The sequence below is a fragment of the Pelmatolapia mariae genome, linkage group LG5 (assembly GCF_036321145.2).
Source record: "Pelmatolapia mariae isolate MD_Pm_ZW linkage group LG5, Pm_UMD_F_2, whole genome shotgun sequence".
In the NCBI taxonomy this organism is placed as follows: Eukaryota; Metazoa; Chordata; class Actinopteri; order Cichliformes; family Cichlidae; genus Pelmatolapia; species Pelmatolapia mariae.
The window spans coordinates 19616693-19641320 of record NC_086231.1 but is presented as its reverse complement, the minus strand read 5'-3'; the positions used below and the strand labels follow the sequence as shown (position 1 = coordinate 19641320).

The 24628-nt window shown below is 38.4% G+C and overlaps 1 protein-coding gene and 1 long non-coding RNA gene across 3 annotated transcripts in view; one reads left to right on the top strand and one right to left on the bottom strand.

Annotated features, from left to right (window-relative positions):
• Nucleotides 1-3792: 3792 nt before the first annotated feature.
• On the top strand, nt 3793-15156 carry LOC134627712 (uncharacterized). Its single transcript, XR_010093931.1, has 3 exons — nt 3793-3884; nt 14439-14729; nt 14835-15156. It is a non-coding gene; the product is annotated as an uncharacterized LOC134627712 (long non-coding RNA).
• A 7870-nt stretch (nt 15157-23026) lies between these two features.
• Nucleotides 23027-24628, bottom strand: part of LOC134627710 (voltage-dependent calcium channel subunit alpha-2/delta-3-like) — a 36529-nt gene continuing 34927 nt past the window's right edge. For both annotated transcript variants that reach the window (XM_063474057.2, XM_063474058.2), the window contains exons 37-40: nt 24479-24596; nt 24251-24363; nt 23891-23971; nt 23027-23135 (exon numbers count right to left, since the gene is read on the bottom strand). In XM_063474057.2, coding sequence (XP_063330127.1) covers nt 23970-23971; nt 24251-24363; nt 24479-24596 — 233 coding nt within the window. In that variant the 3' untranslated portion in view covers nt 23027-23135; nt 23891-23969. The remainder of the gene's footprint in view (nt 23136-23890; nt 23972-24250; nt 24364-24478; nt 24597-24628) is intronic.

Genomic DNA, 24628 nt, shown 5'->3' with positions numbered 1-24628 from the left:
AAGTGAGGTTCTTAAACAAGGTAAGAGGACATGTTTCACAGTTTTCTTATGTGGTATTAATGATCAGTATCAAGTACACATGCATAATAAGGTGAATTATTTACATTGGGAAATGCAGGCCTAATCACTTGTGTATTTTTAATATGCATTTTAAGTACAGCAAAAAACTTTTTAATTTCTCACGTGAAAGAAGTTTTTACAAATATTTATATTTTTTTATTTAAAAAATATATTAATGTTGCACAAACAAGATTTAAAGAAGATTAATCACATTAATTTCTGACAAAGATGAATCTTTTAAATGTGTAATTAATGAATGCCTTTTGTTTTCCATAGAGTGAAAAAAAAACAACAGAGGCACCTCAGAGATGTCGTCAGTATCACTTCAAAGACTACTATTATTATCCTATAGTATATGTATTTTTGTTAATATTTGAGTTTGATTTTCATAGTAATTCCAGTGTTTGATTTTGATTTTCTAATTATTTTGAGTATCACTCTGTGTTTGAGTTCCAGTCTTCATTTAGTATTCTTTTTTTTCTATCTTGATTTCCACATGATAAATTTTTTGTATTGTATTGGGCCTTTGATTTGCATTTCATTTCATTTCATTAACTTACGGTTGAGTACCTATCCTCATACTATGCATTGTATGTATGGTCATTTTCAGTTTTGTGTATGAATGGTCCTTCACCTCCCTGTTTCTTTCCCCTGTGTGCTGAATAGTGTTGTCCTTCTGTGTAGTTCATTCATGATTTTTATTTCATGTTCATGTTTCTTTGTTTAACTTTGTTTCCTATTGTTAACAAGAACCTTTGTGCCTGATTTTGAGTTGACTTCCTTTATTTTCTGTCTCTTGTCACTCAGCTGTGTACAATTGGCGGATTTGCCCTCCATGTGTATAAATATTCTAGCCTCCTTTTAGTCTCTAAGTACATTTCGAGCATTCCATCGTGAGTAATGAATGTTGTTTTAAATAGTGATTTTTGACATCTTAGTATAGCCCAGTGGAACTGAGCTTCCACAGTTATTCTTTTTCTTTTTCTGCCCGGTTTTGCCAAACCTATTCTCTATTGGCTTAATTGTATGTCTATGAAGTTAATTTTGCCATCCTTTCACCTTATTGGCCTAAAACATACACGCTTGCATGTGATTGGTTAGGAAAAGTAGCTCCCTCCTCCTCATGCTGTGTGAGGGAGATTCCGCATGTCAGGCAGATGAGGCTACAGCGCATCGGGTGAAATGCTAAAGCAAGCGATTCCTGATGAGTGAGGAAAATGTTTTCTGCAGTGGAAAAAGTATCAGCCTGTAACCCGGCTTTGGTTCAGGGGGAGCAGAATGGAATCACCAAGAAAACCGGAGGTTGTTTCTACGGAAGCTATAGTACTTACGACTGTCTTGGCTGTGTTTTTTTCCTTCCATCCCGTTGGTGGTTATTCATGGACTTTTGATGTTGGAACTCTCCTCTGTGAGGACATGACGAGCCGTCCCAGACCCTAGAATTCATCTGCTACAAGGTTCGTCAGTCCTCCTTTGAAGATTCACAGTTTGGTAGGACTCCCCACTCCCATAACAGCGCTGACAGTAGTAAATAACTGAGGATGCACCCAATAAATCCTCTTTTTAATTTTTTTTTTTTTTAAATATGTTATTCTCTTCCTCTTCTCCAAGAAGAAGCGAGCTTGACTGGACTTACTCTTCTGATTCTTGACTTGAGATTTTAGACCACTGACACCATACCTGTGTGCAGACTCAGAGAAATTAACTGAGATTATATGTGTGAGATTGTTTAGGTTGTAACTTGTTTTGCTGGCTATAGCTGTTGTGTCTATGTTATTGTCTGTGTGATAATACAGTTTTCCCCTCAACACACCTGTCTCCTGCAAATCATTCTCCCTTTATTACTACCTCACAAATCTGGAACTGCTCCACCAGAGGGTATATAGAAGCTCTGGTTACATTAGCCTTTGTTAAATATTGTAGTACAGAAAGAAAGTAGGGAGAGAGTGGGATGGCACACAGAAAACAGTGTGAGGCAGACTTGAACCCAGGCTACTGTAATAGCTTTCATCAGATGGGTCACCTGCTCAACTATCTGTCTCTGAGCTCTTCATTTGGGTCCTGACCTCACACTTCACGGCAGATAACAATATTTAACAAAGAAGTTCATTCTTAAGTCAAATATGTTGTTACTGTCAGCTTTTAAAGTACCATTTCTTTCTACAACAAATTAAATTACTAATTCCTCTCATACAAATGTAAGAGTTTAGAAAACAGAGAAACATGGACCAAAAATAACTGTGAAGAAATGCAAATAAATTACATAGAATGACCAGATAAAAGTGGAAAACAGAAACCAGTTTAAAGAAATACAAAAAGGCCTGTAAACAAGTCAGCTGCTTTCAGTTTGACTTTCCAGCTACTGCACAGAAGGGATTGAAGCCATTTTAAACAAGAGTGCATGGGGCCCATAATTTTATAAAGTCTTATGACTTTATGACTGTGAATGTTAAAAAGTCAGATTGGGAAATTATATATTGACATGTATGTGTCTGTAGTTATCAGATGTTTCAAAAATATCTTGCTCAAATGCTTGTAGAAAGGACCATAATTTTTTCATTTTTTACTAATAAACAGTAAGATACATTTGATTTCAGGGAAATAAACAAACAGTGTAACAATGGAAGAACTTGTGTTATCAAACTATTGTAGCACTTTCTGTTACAGCTCAGTAATAATGAGGTAAAAGTGGGGTAAGAAGGTAGAACCAAGAAGGCAATAATATAGAAATTTGTAAGTTATTACCACTCAATTATCAAAGTAATTACCAGGGAATTTTCAAGTAATCTAATATTAGTGGTTACAGGTGAGTAATATTATACTGATTTGACTGGATAATACTGACCGAAAATCAGCTAATAACCTCACGATAATGAGGTAAGTTTTCAGCATTCTGCTTTGCTTAAAAGCAATAATGTAAACATTGTGCTTAAATTTCTGGCATATTAAATGGAAATATGTTTAGTAATTTCTGTATAATAAGCAGGAATCAGGACTGCAGAAAGACTCAGGACTGGATATATTTATTTAATACCATTTTAAGAAATGATAAAATCAAACCTCAGGATTTGTGATGATTGCCTGGAATAGCTGTTGTTGTTACTGTGTAATAAGCAGAAATCATCTAATAAAAACATAATAACCACTTAAAGAAACTTCAAAGATTGAGATGATTACCTGAAAATGACTGGTAATCATCACAATTGATCATACAATTGATGATGTAGACTTGATCATACTTGATTATTACCTCATTTTTACTGAGCTGTAATAGAAATTGCTACCTAAATGATAAATAACTGGGTCATGTAGGTGCATCGTAAAAGTCAGTTAAGGTGATTATCACCATTGTAGCATATAAAGTATTTCATTTTTTATCAGTTGTTTTTTTATGGTTCTTTTTAGATTAGTTTTTATAAGAAGTGATGTAATTGTGTGGTGGTTGGGATCCCTTCACAAATACCTCCACACAAGGGCGTAGATTTGGCATGGACAGAAGGGACATGTCCCCACCAATATCCAGCGATTACTGAATTGTCCCCATCAATAATTTGATCTCTTCGAGTAAAGAAAAACAAACCCGATAGAAAGAAAAAAACGATCTGTCAGAGTCTCATTCACCAAGCGGTGCAGAAAGAGTTAAATTACGTTCTCTACTGGAGTCCTACCTCATGTGACAAATATGGCCAATGGCTGTACCTTTCAGAGAGCTCTGTTTAGTTTTAGCAGCGACAAGCCTGCGCTGCCAGGACCTGCAAGAAGGAGAGGAGGATGGCAGCAAAAAAGAAGAACCTGGATATAAAAAATATTTTTCAAAGAAACCTGTAAGTCACTTAAAGTCAAGTTCACTCATAAAATGTGTCCGTCATAATAACGTTACAGGCTATGCATTTCAGTGCCCCTCCCGAAAATCTCCCGGAGCCACCATTCTCCCCAATTTCTCCCGATTTTCCACCCGGACAACAAAATTGAAAAACCATATCCCAGCAAATTCCAGTTTCCAACATTGGCTACTACTACTACTGCAGCTACTTTTTTATATATATATATATATATATATATATATAAATATATATATATGTGTGAGATTTCTTCATTGGGAAGAGAGGGAAAAAACACGGGAGCATAGTTAGCTAACGCTGTTGTTGCTTTTCCATTTAGGCCTTTGTTGCCCACGACAACAAACGAAAGCATTCTAACTTGTTGCCTTTTTGTTGTGAATGCAGACCAGAGAAGACACTACATAGAGGCCACACTTGCTTCACATAAAACTTAATGTCCTGGCAATTAAGTCCACAGCAAAAACAAACAGCCACAAACAAATGAGATTCAGATGAACAAGCCACAAAAAAGCTGCATACATTATCTCAGATTTAGTGACAAAGTCATCTCAGGATATTGCAATGCCACTACTCAGAATGATTAATACTCTGCTAATTTATCAGCTGACGTTTTGTAAAGTTAAAGAGAGTATCAGGTTGTAAGAAGCTGTACAAGCTCAGAATACCGGTGTCATTGTTTTTTTTTTTTTTGCCTGTCCCATTTGGTTCTTTAGCCATCAGAATTGCTGTCTGAAGACCAACAAGGATACCCAATGGATTTATTTTGCCAAATGGATCATCGAGGCCTTGCCGTATTGGTCCATTTGATTGACCTTTGTTGTTATTATTTATTTTATTTTATTTTCAGTTGTTACAGACGGGACAGACATGACTGGGGGATAGGAAAGGGAGAAAGAAAGCGAGGAAGGAAAAGAAAAACAGAAGGGAAGAGGGACAGTGAGAAAGGGCACTTAAAAAGAGAAAGAAAAAAAAATCTCCTGGATCAGCTGTTGAGAGAAAAAGAAGAGAAAACAAGCAAAAGAAAAACAAAGCAACATACTAAACACAACACCATCACATTAATCTAGCTAAGAGTAAACAGCAGTAAATACTAAATATTGAATGTTGTTGTGCAGCACGCAGGACCGACAGCGCACAGTGTGCTTTGAAGTAGCAGCCAAGAAAGGTGTAGTTTATGTCTACGAACAGTGAACACCCGTGTGCACACCTGTGTGGATCGGCGCGCTTGTATTCAAAAGGTTTCCCCATGTAACGGGCTGCTAGAGGGTGTAGGGAGCCATAGCCCTGTCCCCCAGGGCATGAAGCAGGCATGGAGGAGATCCAGGCTCCAGACATCCAGAGGCCCCAGAGTGCGAGAGCCCAAGAAGGACCACCGGAGGGGCATCCGTGCCACCCTCCTGGGAAGGGCTGAGGAGATCCCCAGACGAGGGGTCACCCAGTAGCCACAGAGCAGAAGCCAGAGGGGGCTGCACTGGCGTGTCCGCCGGCTCTGCCGGCAGCCAGCTGTGCCAGAGTGAACCGAGCCGCAGGCCCAGAGGCTGGAGGCCCGAGGGCCCCCCACGCCCCGGAAGAGGCCTGACCGAGCAACAGGTGCCAAGCCCCGCCAAGTAGCCACCGGGAGTGAGCTGGTACATACCTGAGCGCCCAGCCCTGGACACCAAGAACCACCAACTCACCGACCCCTGAGGGCATCAGTCACCGGCAGGGAGTGTGGTGAGGGGAGATAGGCCTCCACACTTTGGAGGGCCTGGGAGTTCCCAGAGAGGTGGAGTCTAAGACCCGACCTGACATATAGACACAGACAAACAGGCACACACAGACACAAACATGCATTCCCACCCTCATGCACACATATACAAACACTCAGCACTCACCCAACGTAAGGATAGACATAAATGGACATGTACACACAATCACACTTCCCAAACATACTCTATACCCCGGGTCCAGGTACCCTCGCCCCCAGAGGGGGAAACGGCACCTAGACCCAAGAGATGTTACCCTTTCCTCCGGGGTGGAGGCAAGCAGACCGCCCCAGGCTCTGCAGCAGCAGGGAGGCCAATCGGACAGCCAACACCTCCTCCCAGTCCCCCCGCCCCGATGGCCAGCAGAGAACGGGGGTGTGTGAAGACCCCATACCTCCCTCCTCCCGCTCATGTGTAGTGTTGCTGTGTGTTGTTCTAAAGTGCATTTAAAATATGGGAGGGCATGGTGCTGCTGCCAGAGAGCAGCAGGTGTTAGCACGGCCCCTCCCGAGAACCCTCAATGTCTACATGTATTTAAAAGTGAGAGGTGGGCACCGGCGCCAGAGGTAGGGTTGAATACACAGACCGTTCTCTGGACGCCGTTAACATGGCCACCCTCAAGGCCCTATATATATATGTGTGTTATGAGAGTGTGAGTAATGTGGATGTCTAAGTTGTGGAATAAAATTGAGGCACAGGTGGCCAGAAGGGGACGGGGGGGGGGGGGGAATGCCTCCCCTGCACCCTGGTGACACACCCGCACCCCAAGGCCCTACCTGTGTGGGTGGGTGTGGTGGAGCGGGAAGAGGGAGGCAGCCGGGGATGGGGAGGAAAAGAAGGGAGGGGCAAGATGCCCCTCCCTAGGGCCAGCTCCCCCGCTGACCCCAGTAGGCACCCCCGTCCTCTGGTACCCACCAAGGCAAGGGAGCCCAGGCCCATCCAGCCCGGGGCCTACGGCAGCAGCACCGCCAAGCCCCACAGGACCCGGGGCAGCCCACCCGACCCCACCGCAGAGGAAACTGTACCCACCCCTAAAGCCGATACACCAGAGGCCCCCTGCGCCAGGGCTGAGCCCCCGTGCACCCACCCGCCCACAACCTCGGCGACACACCGACGAGGACCGAAGCCCCCAAGGCCCAGCCAGAGCCCCAGCATGGAGGCGAAGCACCCCTGAACCCCAAGCCCCCACGCCTGCCCCGGATCCACTCAGGGGCAGCCAGGCTACCAGGCCAGTAACCTACGTCCGCCAGCACAGACCTTCCCCCAGCCCTGCTGCACGCAGCCACGAGGAGAACACCCTCTAAGAGCGACCAGAGCCACTAACCAGGTTATGACCACAACCCCCGGGTTAAGCCCTCCAGGGATAACGTTCCTAGGGATTCTCCAGATGCCCTAAGCCCGTCCCAACCTCCACATCAACCACAGTAGCTAATGCGGGACCAAACCACGACCCCCCACCCCCGCTAGGTGATGGAGCCGATCAAAGGAGCCCAGAGGGATTGATCTAATGTGGTGGCAGAGGCTGTATCGAGACTAATGTGATCTATTAGATGGTTTCTATATTGGCTAGAATTAAGATTATTTTTATTTTTCCAGTTCATGAGGACTGTTTTCTTGGCGATGCATAGGGCAGTAAAAACCATGTGGACTGTATTAGTTTCTGTAGTGACATCATCCAATTTTCCCAACAAGCACACTAAAGGGGAGGTTGGAATTTTACATTTCAGACATTTTGATAAGTCTTCACATATCCTGCGCCAAAACTTCTGCACTGGTGGACAGAACCAAAGAGCGTGGATGTAATTGTCTGGTGTATTGCCTTGACAGTGTGAGCAGTTGTTGGAAGATGTAAAGCCCATCTTGAACATCCGATGACCTGTGTAGTGCACTCTATGTAGTATTTTGTATTGTATTAATTGCAGACTGGGATTTCTAATCAATTTAAAGGTTTTTAAGCATACCTGAGACCAGAAGTTTTGGTCTAAGCTGACTGATAAATCTGCTTCCCACTATGCAATAGGAAGGGATACTGATTCATCTATTTTAGAAAGTGTTCTGTATATTTTAGATAATAATTTGGGGGATTTAAGAGAAAGAAAATGTACCGCACTTGGTGGTGTTTGTAATTCAACTTGACTGAGGTTAAATTTATTTTTTACTATGGATTTAATTTGTTGATATTCTAAAAATCTTTTCTTGTTGATCCCATATTTTGTAACTAGTCTGTCAAATGGAATAAATTCTGTTCCCTCTAATATATGTTCTAAGTATTTAATTCCTTTACAACTCCATTCTGGAAAATTAATCACATTATTGTTTTGTAATATGTCAGGGTTATTCCAGATAAGTGTACGTTTGCATGGGATTAATGAAGACTCCGTTATTTTTAGAAACTCCCACCATGCTGTCAGAGAAGAGCTGATGTTGATGCTTTGAAAGCATTCATGTCTTTTGATGTTTGAGCTGATAAATGGTAGGTCTGAAATCTCTAGATTATTGCATAGAGCCTGTTCAACATCTAGCCAGGGCTCATCTAAGAAGGTACGTTTTAACCATCCTGAGATGTACTGAAGCCTGTTGGCTAAGAAATATTGTTGAAAATTAGGTAGATCTAATCCTCCTTTATCCTTGGTTCTTTGAAGCGTTTTTAAGCTGATACGTGGGGGTTTATCTTTCCAAAGGAATTTAGAAATATACGAATCCAGAGATCTGAACCAATCTTGTGATGGTTTGTTCGGGATCATTAAAAATAAGTAATTTATTTTTGGCAAGATCATCATTTTTATAGTGGCGACCCTTCCCATGAGTGATATGGGTAGAGATTTCCATCTAGTCAGATCGCCTTCTACTTTCTTTAGAAGCGGGATGTGGTTTAATTTAGTTAAGTCTGAAAGCTTAGGAGAGACATTAATACCTAAATATTTAATATTTCCAGATTGTAGTGGGGCAGAAGAAGAATTATGGAAGGAGCAGTTAATTGGAAGAACTGTAGATTTTGACCAGTTAACTGAATAATCTGAAACTCTTGAAAACCAGTTTATTAGAGTAATTACCTCAGAAAGGTTGGTTTGTGAGTTTTGGAGAAAAAACAACACATCATCCACATAGAGACTGATTTTATGTTCTTACATTTTATGCCCTTAATTGTTGTAGCCTGTCTAAATGCTGCTGCTAGTGGTTCGATACAAAATTGCAAAAAGTGAAGGGGAGAGTGGGCATCCCTGTCTGGTGCCCCTCAGGAGACAGAAGCTGGAGGATGTCTGATCATTTGTTCTGATACAAGCTGTTGGGGAATTATATAATATTCTTAGCCAGTTTATGAAAGAATTTCCAAAACCAAATTTGTGTAAAGTTGCAAATAAAAATTTCCACTTAACTCTGTCAAACGCTTTTTCTGCATCTAGAGATAATATTGTGGTTTCAGTGTTTTTACTGTATGAGTAGTCTATTAAATTAAGTAATCTACGTGCGTTTGTTGATGAGTGCCTACCTTTTATGAAACCAGTTTGGTCAGGATGAATTAAGAGGGGGGTTATTTTCTCTAATCTTTTTGAGAGGGCTTTGCAGATTATTTTGAGGTCTACATTTATAAAGGATATTGGACGATAGCTTGAGGGAAATAAAGGGTCTTTGCCTGGTTTTAGCAGGAGACTAATGTTGGCAGAGTTCATATTTGGTGGTAGTCTGCCATTTTCCTTGATTTCCTGCAACATTCCGTGGAATACTGGTGTCAAAATTGTCCAGAATTCTTTGTAGAATTCTGCAGGAAAGCCGTCTGGACCTGGAGCCTTATTATTGGGCATACTTATCAGCGCTTCCTGGAGTTCACCTGGCGTCAGTGGCGAATCCAGTGCCATTGCTTGACTGTCTAGTAATTTTGGAAGAGTTACGTTGTCAAGAAACTGATCAATTTCATTTTTAGACGGGTTTATTTGTGGTGAATATAGAGTTTCATAGAAATCCCTTAAAATGTTGTTTATTCTTCCAGGGTCATATATTGTGTTTCCAGATAAATCTTTAACGGCACATATAGTTGTTTTTTCTTTATTTATTTTTAACTGGGTAGCTAGAAATCGACCTGATTTGTTACTGTGTTCAAAATTCTGCAAGCGAAGTCTTTGTACTAGGAATTGTGTTTTTTTTATTAATAATTTCATTTAATTCTAGTTTTGTTTTGCATATTTTGTTCATTATTTCTTGATCTTGATCGCACGCGTAGGCTTCTTCTAAGGATTTGATGGTTTTTTTCTAGTTCCTGAATATTTTTGTTTTCTTTTTTCTTTTTGTGTGATGAGAAAGAAATTATTTTACCTCTCATTACAGCTTTCCCTGCTTCCCAAGCTGATGTTCCGGGAGTGTCATTAAAGTCTAAATATGAAGTCCACTCTTTTTTAAAATATTTAATAAAGTCTTCATCTTTGAGCAGCGATGTATTGAATCTCCAGTTTTTACTTGGTGTAGCCTTCTTCTTATGTACTAGTGTTACAGATACAGGAGCATGATCGCTGACAGCTATAGGGTGAATCTCAGTGTCTGAAATGTCACTCAGCAGCGAGCTGCTGACTAGGAAATAATCCAGACGAGAGTAGGAGTGATGGACATATGAGAAGAAAGTATATTCCTTACTGTTGGGGTGAAGGGAGTGCCATGCATCGCAAAGGCCATAGTCGCTCATATACTGTTTGATTATATTTGTGGACTGCCAATTGCGCTGAGTTCCTGTTGTGTTCAGCCTATCCATTTCTTCATTTAGTCCAAGGTTGAGGTCGCCTCCAAGAATAAGTGTGCAATCAAGGTGTTTAGAGAGTGCACTAAAAAATCCGTGGAAGAATGAGGGTTCATCAACATTTGGACCATATATACTTACAATACATAGCTTTTTGTTAAATATTGATAATTTAATAATAAGGAATCTACCCTCTGGATCTATAACTGTATCGAGTACTGTAAAATTAACATTTTTATGTATTAAAATTGCTACCCCCCTTTGTCTTGAATTATAACAGGCTGCAAAGGCATTAGGAAACTCAGGTGTTTTAAGTTCGTTTAGACCTGTGACAGGCCTGTGAGTCTCTTGTAATAAAACAACATCTGCCTGTAGTTTTTTAAGCTGGTTAAATATCTTTAACCTCTTTCCTCTGGTGCCAGCTCCTTTTACGTTCCATGTGACAAACCTTAGTGTGCCCATAATTGTGTGTGTATGTCTAATGACGTACGCTGGGTGTTTCGTTTAGACGGGTGAAGAGAATGTGGAAACATCACTTGTTTGTAAATAGAAAGAGAAAAAAAATGTGTGGTGAGAGGCTCCATAAGTCTGACTATGTGTGTGTATATTACCTAATATGGACCAGCGTGGCTTGCGTGTGTGTCCTATAAGTCTGTGTGCACTGTGAGGCCGTTGTAAATGTGCTGCCGTTGAGCGCAAGTGTTTGCGTGATCGTGGTCTGTGAATATGCAGAAATAGAGGGTGTTGTTTGTAGGTGAGTGGGGAAGTAGGTGATCACAGCAGTGAAAGAAAAGAGAAAGAAAGAAAGAAACCACGAGAACGGTGAGCGACAACAAAAAAAGAAAAGAAACGGAAACATTCTAATTAAAGCAATGACGGAGGGTGACGGTGTTATATCTGCTATGACATCATACTGATATTACAAGGTTAAACACATGTTAAAGGAGAGCGTGTGAGTGAATAAGAAAAGAGTGTAGCGGGGTCTTATCTGGAGTGCAGTCAATATAACCACGGAGTGGTGCCGGGGTCGCGGTAGAGCTGTCCGTCCACGTAGAGCCGGTCCACGGCGATGACAGCACGGGAGCCTCTCTGGATGAAGCTACGTCGAACTGGGAACAGTTCCTGCATCGTTCCAGGATCTCTTTGGGGAACTGGTCGTTCATGCTGAAGTCCGTTCCTTTCAGCTCCCTGCCGCGACTCTTCACCTGTTCCTTCTGTTTGAATTGGCCGAATTTGGCCACAACAGGGCGTGGTCTCCCGGTCGGCGACCTCACAGCCCCCAAGCGATGCACCCTTTCGAAGGCGATGTTCTTTACGGTGTCCTCCGGCAGCTTCAGGTGGGTTTTAATGAAGCTTTTCACCGTTGCCTCCGCGTCCTCTTCGGCAGATTCTGGAATACCAGAAAACACACGCAATAGTGTGCCTAAAATGTTGCATAATTTTGCTGAGAGATCTTTTACTTTGTGGTCATCTTAGATGAGTAGTTTTATGGACAAAACCCACCAGGTCATTCAGTGTTCCCTTAGTGCTAATTTATCAGAGATGTTGGTGTACTATAACTGAAGTAATGTTGTTAAGTCCTTAAAGTCATATTCTTTTATTGTCATGACTGTATTTGAAACTATTTATATTTTTGTATGATACCTGATTTATATGGAATATGGCTGAAGTAAACTAAAGTCTAAAATACTTAGTCAGTCATTTGTTTAATAGTAATTTAACATTATATAATGCACATATAAAACTATGAATTGTGATTTTAAATGGTTTAAAAGGATGTAGAATAGCATATGTAGGCAAGTATATTGCCTACATATGCTATACACCTTTATCAAGGCTTTATCAAGAAGCAAAGACAAAAAGAAAAAAAAAGAAACACGGCAGGGTTCGGTGGTTGAATCATCCGTCCCCACCAATGCCAAAACCAAATCTACGCCCTTGCCTCCATACTACTTACTTCTGTAATTACGGTGCAGAAGAAAATGTCTTTATGAAGTTGGAGGAGTCATGTGACCTGTACTGCTGTACTAACTTTGGACCCTGAACCACACTGACCCAGCAGGAAAACACCTTCAACAGACTTGCTGTGAGTATTTTTGCTAATCTGGCTAAAAACACAGACAATATTATATTTCAGTATCGTAATACTCGTGTTGAACTGATACTGACATTTATGTTTTTCGTTTATTTCACTGGTTCTGACATTTTGCACCAGTTAGTCTGCACTGATGAAATGAAATCTAAATATACAACATGCTGTGGATTTACAGAGGACTATGTGAATGTGTTTCTGTGGCCAGTCAGAAACTGTTATTGTATACTGATGCTGCTTTGGTTTCCTGACGTGTGTGAAGTCTCAAAGACGAGTGTTTATTAAAGTCAGGTAGACATAGTCTTTGGAGGCATTTCTGTCAGTTCTCAGTTGTGACTCGGCTTCATCATGACTGGACATCTACTGTTTCTCATCCTTCTCTGTAAGTTAAACTTTCTCTCATATATATTGTTTAAATGTGAATTCTGCTACTTACACTCAATAGAAATGTAAAGTTGAATTTTTAATCTTTCTAATTTTATATTAATATTGGAACTATTTAATTTGTTAACTAATTGTTTCTCCAACAGATTCTTTTTGTGAGATCAAAGGTCAGTTTATGAATTTGATATTTCTTTTGACAGTCACTTTTATCGATATTTAACATACTTCATACACATGCAGTTAGCTCCAGAAATAGGTGCGCAGAGACAACAGGGGCTCAAAAGCAATTGGGCATCAACTAAAATTAATAACTCAAAATAAAATGTTCATTTCTAATACTTGGTACTCTTTGCTGTTCGTAACGGCCCGAAGTCGAACTCATGGAACCTTCACAGACAACTCATGGACATCAGCAGATGCTGGGTTTCCTCCTTTTTAATGCTCTGCCAGGCCTTTATTGCAGCAGCCTTCAGTTCTTGTTTGTTTGTGGGTCTCTCTGTCCAAAGTTTAGTCTTCAGCAAGTGAAATGCATGCTCAATTGATTAGGTTACTGACTTGGGCATTCAAGCATATTCCACTTCTGTGCTTTAATAAACTCCTGGGTTGCTTTGGCTGTATGTTCTTGTCCATCTGTATTATGAAATGCTGCCCAATCAATTTGACTGCATATAGCTGGATTTGAGCAGACAGTATGTGTCTGAACACCTCAGAAATCATTTGCTGCTTCTGTCCTGTGTCACATCATCAATAAACACTAGTGTCTCAGTCTGCCTTTTTTTTTATACAGATGATGTGATATGCTTTGGATCATGAGCGTAGCCTTTCTATTCTCGAAGCTTATTAGTGGCTGGTACCTTGCAGTGAACCCTCTGTATTTACTTTCATACAGTCTTCTTTTTATGTTAGACTTGGATATCCATACACCTTCCTCCTTGAGAGTGTTTTTCACTTGATTAGCTGTTGTGAAGGGATTTCTCTTCACCATGGAAATTATTCTGTGATCATCCACCACTGTTGTCCTCCATGAATATCCAGGGCTTTTTGTGTTGCTGAGTTTACCTTTGCTTTCTGTCTTTTTCAGGATGTACTAAACTGTAGATTTTACCACTCACAATAATGTAGCAATTTCTCGGATGGGTTTTTTTCTGTTTGCACAGCTTAAGGATGGCTTGTTTTACCCGCATGGTGAGCTGCTTTGACCGCATTTTGTCTGTTCACATCCAAATCTTCCAAATGCAAGCACCACACCTCAAATCAACTGCAGGCCTTTTATCTGCTTACTTGATAATGACATAATGAGGGAATTGCCCACACCTGCCCATGAAATAGCCTTTAAGTCAATTGTCTGGTTACTTTTAGTCTCTTTAAAAAGAGAGTGGCACATGTTAAGGAGCTGAAACTCTGAAACCCTTCATCCTATTTGAATCTGCATACTCTCAAATACCCAACACACCTACAGATTTTGTGCAGACTCAGCTCTATGCCCATTATATAACTAAACTGGAATATGTTTCAGTAAACTGGTAAAAATCAAAAATTGAGTCCAAATATAAATGGACCTAATTGTATGTTATTCTCTTACTTTACAGCTCTTCCTGAACCCAAATTGACACTGAGCAGATCAGAGATCACAGAAACAGATTCAGTCACACTGAAATGTGAGGCTCCATCCTCTGTTCCGATGTCTCAATGTTCTTTCTACTCTTCCACTGGAGCAACTGTCAAAGAATTGCCCTGCTTAACGAACTTGACAGCAACCGAACTGCTGAAGATGGCAAATCTCAAATCACCTGCTACTGTTAAACTGAACTGTTTCTACACAACACAGCCTGGAGCACCAAACTCTCCATACAGTGACTTTTCCAGCATCATCATTCAAAGTGAGTGGATTTAGCACTGATTACTGATGGTATCTTAATGCAGAATCAACACAAGCAATGTTCACAGATATAATCCTAATGTTAATTAATGCTTCAATTCTTCAGCTCCTCTTCCACCTATACTCATCGTTAATCCACCAGTGATCACAGAGACAGACTCAGTCACGCTCAACTGTGAGACTCCCCCATCTGTTTCTGTGCCTGAATGTTATTTCTACACTTCAAGTGGAGGGACAGTCAACAAGTTTTCCTGTCTAACGACACTGACAGCAACCAAACTGCTGGAGTTAACACATCTCAGATCACCTACTGAAATTAAACTGAACTGTTCTTACACTGCACAGTCTGGAGAGTTAACATCTCCATACAGTAACATGTCCACCATTAAAGTAAAAAAGTAAGTAATTTTCTATTCTACCCCATTATACATTGGACATATAAAATAATACATTATATAATACAATATATAACACTTTATATATTGTATAATTTTAGGGTCTACCTTAAAATATAAAGTGCCTTGAGGCAAAATTCATACAGTATCAAAACAGCAGATGTTGTGTATTGTAACATTTAAGTTTTAAATGTAACTTTAGTGGAAAATCCAAAGGATGCAAGCACGACAGATTTAACAACCATCATTCCTGATAAAACATCATCATCATCAAGTTTGTCCACTATTCTAACTTACAAGCACTAGTGCCACATACAGTAAATGTTACACAACAGTAATAGGTCTAAATAAATCTTTGTTTTTCAAAACCAAATTTACAAAAGTTCGGATTCTATATAAAGATGTAAATAAAAACAAAATGCAAAGATGTAGAAATGGATTTTCTATTCCACCTCATTATACATTTATACAGTTTGCTAATCACAGATGTTTCCTGCTGTAATATTCCAGTCTTAAGTTGTGTTTAGGGACAACTTCAAAGGATGGAAGAACCACAGATTAAACCACTGTCAGTCCTGGTAAAACATCATCTGGGCACAAAGTTCACACAGGTATCTGTCATGAACATATGTCATTGTGACACTGTAATATTATTTTCTAGTTTGTCCACTACTGTTCCACATAGGATACATGTTATGTAATCACATAAAAATAACAGGTATAAACCTGTCTGTGTTTTCAAAACCCAAATTTACAAAAAAAAATATAAATACAACCAGAATGCAATGATTTTTTAATGTTATCAGCCTGTATTTTATTCACAACCAAATAAATACAGTACAAAGTGAGTGACCTCCTTTCTTTCATTTATACATTTATGCAGTATCCTCATCACAGATATTTTGTGCTATAATTTGTCACTGTTAAATGTTTATTAAAGGGCAAATCTCGAGGATGAAAGAACCACAGATTTGACAACCTTCCGTCCTGGTACAGTATCATCTGGGGAGAGAGTTGACACAGGTATCCTTCCTTAAAATATTTTATTGGGACAGCGTGACATTTCTTTTTCTTTCTTTGGTATTTTTGTTATCTTTGTTGTTGTTGTTTTGTTTTTTTCCAAGTTTGTCCTCTACTCTGTCTTTCAAACACTAGTGCCACGTAAATGTTATATAATTACAAAACAGGTCTAAATCTAAATCTATCTGTTTTATGACCAAGAATCCAAAAAAGTTATAATGCTGCATAAGATGTAGATAAAAACTAAATGCAAAGATTTACAAATGTCATTGTTTTTATTAACAATGAATAAAATAAACTACAAAGCTTTTGACTTTCTATTCCACCTTATTATACATTTGTACAGTATACTAATCTCAGATGTTTCCTGCTGTAATATTCCAGTCTTAAATTTGTGTTTAGGGACAACTTCAAAGGATGGAAGAACCACAGATTTAACCACTGTCAATCCTGGTAAAACATCATCTGGGCACAAAGTTCACACAGGTATCTGTCATGAACATATGTCATTGTGACACTGTAATATTATTTTCTAGTTTGTCCACTACTGTTCCACATAGGATACATATTATGTAATCACATAAAAATAACAGGTATAAACCTATCTTTGTTTTTAAACTCCAAATTTACAAATAAAAATAAATAAATAAATCCAGAATGCAGCGATTTATAAATCTTATCAATCTGTATGTGATGGTATGTTATTTTGAAAAAAAATATATCTCAAAATGTAACCACCATTTCAAATGATCATCTTAGAAATGGTTACTCCATTATCTATGGTGAACAAGTTTGTTATTGGTTGGTTTCACTGTCTCGGTCGCCATCTCAGCTTTGTCTCAGTCTTAGTTTTGTGCAACTGAAAAAGTGAGATTGTCTTGTTTATGACCTCTTGTGCTGCAAAACAGATGAACTGATATGGAAACCACTGGTGGTTTCAACTGGTTGTGGAGTTGCTGTTGGTTATGTCTTACTGGGATGTGTACTTGTGAGGAATCTGAAAAGAACTGGTGAGAAATGCTGTTTATTTTTATTTGTTTTTAATGAACTCCAAATACATTGTTTATTTAAATATTCATACTGCTTTTCTTACACAAAATTGAGAATTAGAAAAAATCATTTTAAATGCAAATTGTACCAAGGTTTTTCCACTTTTATTGTTACAAAAAAAAATTCTAATTCATTTTCAGGTTTTGCATAGACGAGTTAGAAATAATAAATACATAAATATATGTGAGCTTTTTATCTGCTTCATTTAATCTCTCTCCATTTAGTATAGCCTATGACATCATGTGCAATGGAGTCATATGGAGAATTGGATTAGGCAGGGAAGCTCATAGTTTTCCGTGTTGTAGCATTATAGTTCCAAAGTAAATATCTCAAGCCTAATTTACATCTCATGTCATATGAGTTACTTCAGTTACTGTGTCTACTAATCAGAACTGGTTTGTTTAGTATTACTTTAGTATTTCTTTTCTCCAATATTTCCTTATGGATCATGAAAATGGTTTGATCAGCAATTACTTTTATGTTTTCTTTTTTTTTTAATACTTCCAGTAAATTCTGTTACCAGCAGGTAAGACATGCTTTAACTTTTTCTGCAACTGTTTCCAATGGTTTCTGTATTATGTCCATGAAAATGATTTTGCCTTTTTTTTTCTTGTAGCTCACAAGCGCACTGCACTGGTAATGTAAACAAATAGTGACTTTAAGCTTTTTGCAATTCTTAACTATAGTATATACTATGTTTATGTTTATACAATTTTTTTTTTACTTTCAATTGTAGATGGCTTAATGAACACAACACATCTTGAAGAAGTGGTAATTAAAAACAAAAGCTCCCAGTATAACTTTGTGAGTTAGTGGTTCTGAAAGTATCTGGACACTTCAAGCTGTGGCAGATGGGTACTCTTTGAAGTAATTAAAAAAAAACATCATTTAACTCCTTTCAAAATACTGAAATTCACATAATCTCAATGGAACGAGATGTTTGCACTATTAATAGGCTTTGTGGCTAGAGAAATTTTAAACTGTGAGCAGTCACATGTATTTTCAGATAGTAGAGTAGAGTAGGGATGTGAATCGCTTGCAGAGAACTGGTTGTACCTTGGAGTTGTTAGTCTGCCTGCTGGTAAGTTTGCTTATAGGTGCCACTTGCACTATAATCAGCTGATTTCAGTTGATGTGTCAGAGGTGGAAAATAGTGACACAGTGTACAACGCAGATATGGACATTTTATTTTTACTGAACAAAAGGATGAGAGTGCGATAGTAAAATGCCAACTGCATCAAGAATAGAAACAACTGCATTATACTGCAAACACAACTTTGGCTCTTTGCAAGCATGCTAATGATAAGCTTGCCGCTAACGATAAGCTTGCCAAGAACCCAGTGTGAAACGCAAAAGTAATGTAGCAAATAGTTTAATTAATTTTTTTCTTCTTGGAGTAGTTAAAAAATGTACAGCATTACTTTTAAGAAAACTGCTTAGTGTAAGACATTGTTTTTTGAGTCATGACACCAACACTAAACATAACAAGGAGGGGAAATACCTCCAACATGCACAAACATTTGACCACAGAGCATACAATTAATTTGTATGCATTTGTACAAATGTAATGTCTTTGATATGCTGCGTAGTGATGGTGGTGACTCTCAAAGTGGACCCAATGAGAACCCAATGATAATGGTTAAGGAATCTAATCGATAAGTAATATCAATAATGAAATCAGAATCACTAAATTCTTATCAAGTAGCTTTTTGGAGGATGTTTCTACCCCCTGGTTTTGGGCAAAGATAACTGAACTGTGTGCTATATTAAAGTAATGATAAAATAATATTATTAAATGAGAAAACAACCGTTATTTCAATTAAAAGTTAAACTTTTAATTTGTATGAGGTTCTGTGTGCAAATGCTAGATTGGTGGTGGCTTTAACACAAATAAACACAAATAAAAGGGAACCAGTTAAATGGGAAAATCTACAGCTCTACATAGATGGCGATTTAGCAGCAGCATACAGAGAACAGTGATGTACACAATTTCCATACTCAGTAACTGTTAGAGCCAATCCATAGAAGAATATTGGGTTATTGTGTTACATGTTTGATTTGTATAAGATGTTATGAAGGAAATATATGCTGCGTGTCAATTTGTGTCGGGTAAGATGAACACTGTACGGTGCTTGTTGGTAGGGGGATAGAATGAGTGCTCTAGCAGCAAACAGTTTTTTGACTGTGACATCATGATATGTTAGCTTTGTTTGTATGTATGAGTCAGAAATAAACCTGGAAACATTACATTACATAAACATTAAGAGGTGAAAGAGTTGTTTTTTCAAAGCCTGGGACAGAAATTCGCAGCTACAATAAAGTAAAAAAAATAATAATAATAATTAAGGAGGTTGAATGATTTCTGAGCTGTCTAAAAATCTGACAGTTTACCTCAGATTTATTTTTTGTCCTGAGCCCAGGCAACATCCCTTTTCGTGAGGAGACTGGACAGCTGAGGAGAAAGCAAGGACTGTTTTGGCAGTCAGATAGGCACATGTTTATTTATAATTTTGATAAGCACACCATGAAAGTATTTCCATGCCAGCTCTACAACAGTGATGTACAGCTGATTGTATTCCAGTTGTAGCTCTATAAATCACAAGAGAAAGCTTGATCACAGAAATGGTTAAAAGCTCATTTAAAAACTATTTGTGGTCTTGATTTTGGAGCTTCAACTGTTTGACTGCAGCTACCACACAGAGGCCACTGATATCATTTACAAAACCCCAGTATGAGATGCAGATGCAGAGTCTTAGTTAAAAATAAATCATTTTCTGGCCATTTAAGACTTGGATGAGTTTTAGCTGAAAATTAGTTGTGTGGGATTGTATTAATCACACATAGATTCACACATAAATTTAAACTCTCTGAGGCAGAAGAGAACCAGTTAAAATCTCCAGCCAGGAGAATTTTAATGAGTTCATTCCATATGAAATATTAGAAGTTTGCTGTTGAAGTGTCCAAATTGTTTACGGGACCACTTTCCAGTATGTGTATTATAAGGCTTATCAGGTTAAATGTATTGATATAAAATATTTTTTCCAATAATAAGTCAATTTAAATTATTATTAAATAAATAATAATTATTATTTTGTTTTTTCAAACTAGTCACCTCCAGGTAACGAGCAAGCATACTCTGTAATCACCTCAGTACCTGCTGCTGATCCAGGTGAGCTGCTTTGTATCTTTATTTGTAAGAATGTAAATGATAGAAGTACATGGAAAATTTTATAAAACCTCAAAAACCTTTTTTCTATAACATGCTTTGCATAAAAGAATTTCCTTTCAATTGCAGATTCTACTCAAGAAGATGGACAGCACCTTCAAAAAAATGAAGTAAGTAAATGGCCTGTATTTGTATAGCGCTTTACTTAGTCCCTAAGGACCCCAAAGGGCTTTACACTACATTCAGTCAGTCACACACTGGTGTGACTGACTGTGGCTAGCTGTGGCTACATTGTAGCCACAGCTGCCCTGGGGCGCACTGATAGAGGCAAGGCTGCCAGACACTGGCGCCACCGGGCCCTCTGACCACCACCAGTAGACAACGGGTGAAGTGTCTTGCCCAAGGACACAACGACCGAGACTGTCAGAGCCAGGGCTCAAACCGGCAACCTTCCGATTACAAGACGAACTGCCAACTCTTGAGCCACGATCACCCCGTCTGCCAGAAGCAGAGGTGGCAAAAGTATAGACATTCTGTACTTAAGCAGAAGTGTTAAAGAAATTAACATTGGAGACATTGGAGAGAAAAAAAGAAAAGAAGATATACTTTTGCAAATGTTTTGCGAGATCTCGAGTTACTTCTGTAAGATCCCGCTAGTTTTTAATTTAAGTCCATATACTTCCAGGTCAGTACTGAGACCATGGAAAAAACCATAGAGATGGAAGACAAACAGTTTTACTTTGAACTTGGCCTAAAATATGAAAACATTAAAACAGTGCTTGACAATACACAGGTTTTTTATAATTAAAGATTTCTAAAGAGAGTTCTTAGTGTAAGCAGGCACAGTCGTCACAAGGTGCACTCTGACCTGGCAGTCTTGGTTGAATTCATTAACAACCAGCTGCAGTACTCTTGACAGCAGGTACTGATGGAAGTACGATAAATGCAGGGGGAAAAGGTATTTCTTAGGCTTTCGCAATACTTTTGCAGGATCTTGCAAAAGTACATCTTTTTGTTTTTTTCTCTAGTGTCCTTTGGCTCTGTACATTTGAAATGACCTGCCTCTTAAAAAATATTATACCCTTATCCTCTCTCCTCTTCTGTAGCTAGGTAGATGCTGAAGTACCATGATCACGCAACTTATGGACATCTGCACTTGTCCTGGTGTTTTGCCATAAAAAGCACCAGCCCACTTTAACCCCTATGGTGCTATAAATTATGCAAAAATACAGTTTTGCCTCTTTCATCTCTTACTATGGGATAACCCTGGTGATTGATACACCATTAGGCCTGCCTTTCATGTCTTATTGTTTAGGCTCAAATCAGCCTGTTTTGAAAATCTAAGGAGCAGAAAGTGTTAGTTGTGTTAAAATGTAAGGAGTAAAAGTGAAAATTTGTCAAGTACTTCATTTGAAAGTACTTCATTACTTTCCATCTCTTGTCACAGGGGCAACATTAAATCTGTTGGTCATATAAGTTAATAGATAATACAGTTTATTTTCTTTTTTCCCCCGCCAGGCTGACATATACTATTTGTACTCAACCATCGCCAAGAAGCCAGCTACATCAGCCCTGAAGAGTATGGTGTATAGCACTGTGAACCCTCTGTACTCCTCTGTGAACCCCGTGTAAACTGCAGATGAAAATTGTTTTAAGATGACTGCCTTAAGACAGTTTCATAGCATAAATGTTAAATTCCTAACTAAATTAAAAAGTTAAAAAAGCATTGTTTTCTTATGTGTTGTCTATTTTATGCTTAACACATTTTTTGTAATAGGATATATTTTGTTTTTCCTCCAGGACTGTATATAAATAGCATCACATTTATATTCAGTGTCTGCAATACAGCTACACAAACTCACCCACACAAAAAGCAGCTTAATGTGTAAATGATGGAAAATATTTATTTGCATTTATTCATCAGCTTTCCTAAACATGTAGTTACAAGTATGTGGTCACCTTGACAAATGGCTGAACACATCAATGTCACATTCTTCAAACACACTGCTCTTATTCATGCATCTTGTACTTTTGTTAAATATCATTTGCTTAAAAAAACAGAATAAACAGAATAAAGCCATTTAATATTTTCCAGTGTCTCACTACTATTTTACATGATCCATTACAGACATCAAAGCAAATTTAGTAAAACAAATAAATTGTTTTAACAAACTGAAGACTGTGTTAGCACTATCAATTGTTTGTTATGATTTACTGCCTAAAACAAAGGCCACTCTGCATTCTTTTCTCACTCACAAAAGTTCATTCTACATTCTGCAGACAATAGCTTTCATATTTTTCTTGACACAACAAATAATCAAACATTTAATGTCTTCCTGTGCACAAAGGCCCTTGTCTTAGACTTTGAGCAAAGCAATCTCACTTGTTGTGAGGCATTCTGCGTTTCTTTCTTCTAATAAATTCAGCACACACGTAGAGCTATTTTGCAAACTCTATTTGGTGTGCTCTGCAGTGCACTGATCAAAGTCACCAACCACTCCGGTTATTCTCATTTTCTTTTGTTCTCTGCATTAATGGATGTGTCTCAGTGCTACTGATAAAGATTTTGTCTTTGTAGAGTGCTGCCTGTATTAGAGGTATGAGCAAATTCATGTTTTTATGTGTCTATAAGCTTCCTCTCATTGAATTAGTCCTTACTGATTTCCACTGCAGCTGCTATTGGTCACCTGCTGATGGTCGCTGTTATCAGAGGCAGCAGAGCTGCTGCTAGGGGACTGGAGAAGCGTGTTGCTGAACCACACTCCATGGCATTTTCCTGTAAGGTACACAATCAATTGTCATATTGCAGTACACATGCTTTTTTAGTAAACTTACCAGTTTGAATGCGTTGTATTTGGCTGTGACAGTACTGATTATAAACATCATATCATATCTTTAGATAACCTTTTTAATAATGTTAACTTGACCTATATAATGTTATTTATATGTAAAAACAAAGTGAAGTAACTATTCAGTGACATGGATGAGAACAATCCCCCTTGGAATTGCAATGTACAAGTGAAAAATACAGATCAGGATTTCAACAAACCAAAGAAACCAACCCTCTAAAATTCTGGGATGAGTTAACAATTCATAGCTGAAAATTTTAAATATAAGATTTAAAATATGTACATTTTTATTACCGAATTACTTTTTAGACATTTAATGCTAGAAAAGGATATGCGATCATCACTCCACATTGTGTTTGGACTGGCCTTTCATATACTACTGTAGCCCAGATCTTAAAACTTAGAAACAAGCCAGTGGGTTAAAAATCAAGTACCAGCTCCCTATTACTACTACCACTTTAACTACTATCTCTAAAGCTAACTTACTATTATATTATTATAACATTTATGTTATTCTTACAGAAAGAAAACAGTTTCATTGATGTTATATGGAATTGTATTACCATTATCACATTTTCATAGAGTAGCACATAACCTTATTTGTGTTTTCTTTACTGTCAGCTTTCACTGTATAGACCCACATACATACAGATAGTGTGTGCAGATCAACACTTTCACATACCTCAGGGTGGAAAGGATGACATGATTCAGGCTTTTTTCTGTCCTTCTGATACTTCAGTCTCTCACATTTTAGTGACTCGTTGTGTTCAAAGGAGTCAAGGGTGTAAGAATAAATCAACAAGATATGGTTCTAAGTTTGAAACCCAACTAACATGCATTAAACCTCACTTACCCTAAACCACAACTTCAAATTTAACCCTAAGTGTAATAATCTCAATAGTGAAACCCCTCAAGATGAAATTCATAATGATCACTTTTTCTCACAGCCAGCTAAACATATTTAAGAAACAAATTTAAAAAAAACCCTTCAGTTATTTTGTTTCAGTTCATGAAATGTCTCTGCTTCATACAGAAAGGATATATATGATCTCAATGGGATCCATTGTCACTGGAGGAGCACTGCTGCAGTCACACTTATTATCCACAACAACCATGAACAGGTTGCTGCTGGGAATCTGCTGTATGACAAAAGATCTGCAGCACAAACACAAAGTCTAATTTTAAAAAAAGTTTAATGTTGGTTAAATATAATCAAATGATATTATTAGATTATTATTTCATGATTAATAGACAGTTCACTTTGCAGCACCTGATGCAGCCGTCGCACTCAATGTTTCCAGTTGTTTCTTTGATGGTGCGTTCAGACACAAATGCAGGGTATTCTGTATCACATGGTACCATCATGGTTTTACCCCGAGATCTCTGAGCTGAATGTGAAACAGAGCAGGTTTAACTGAAA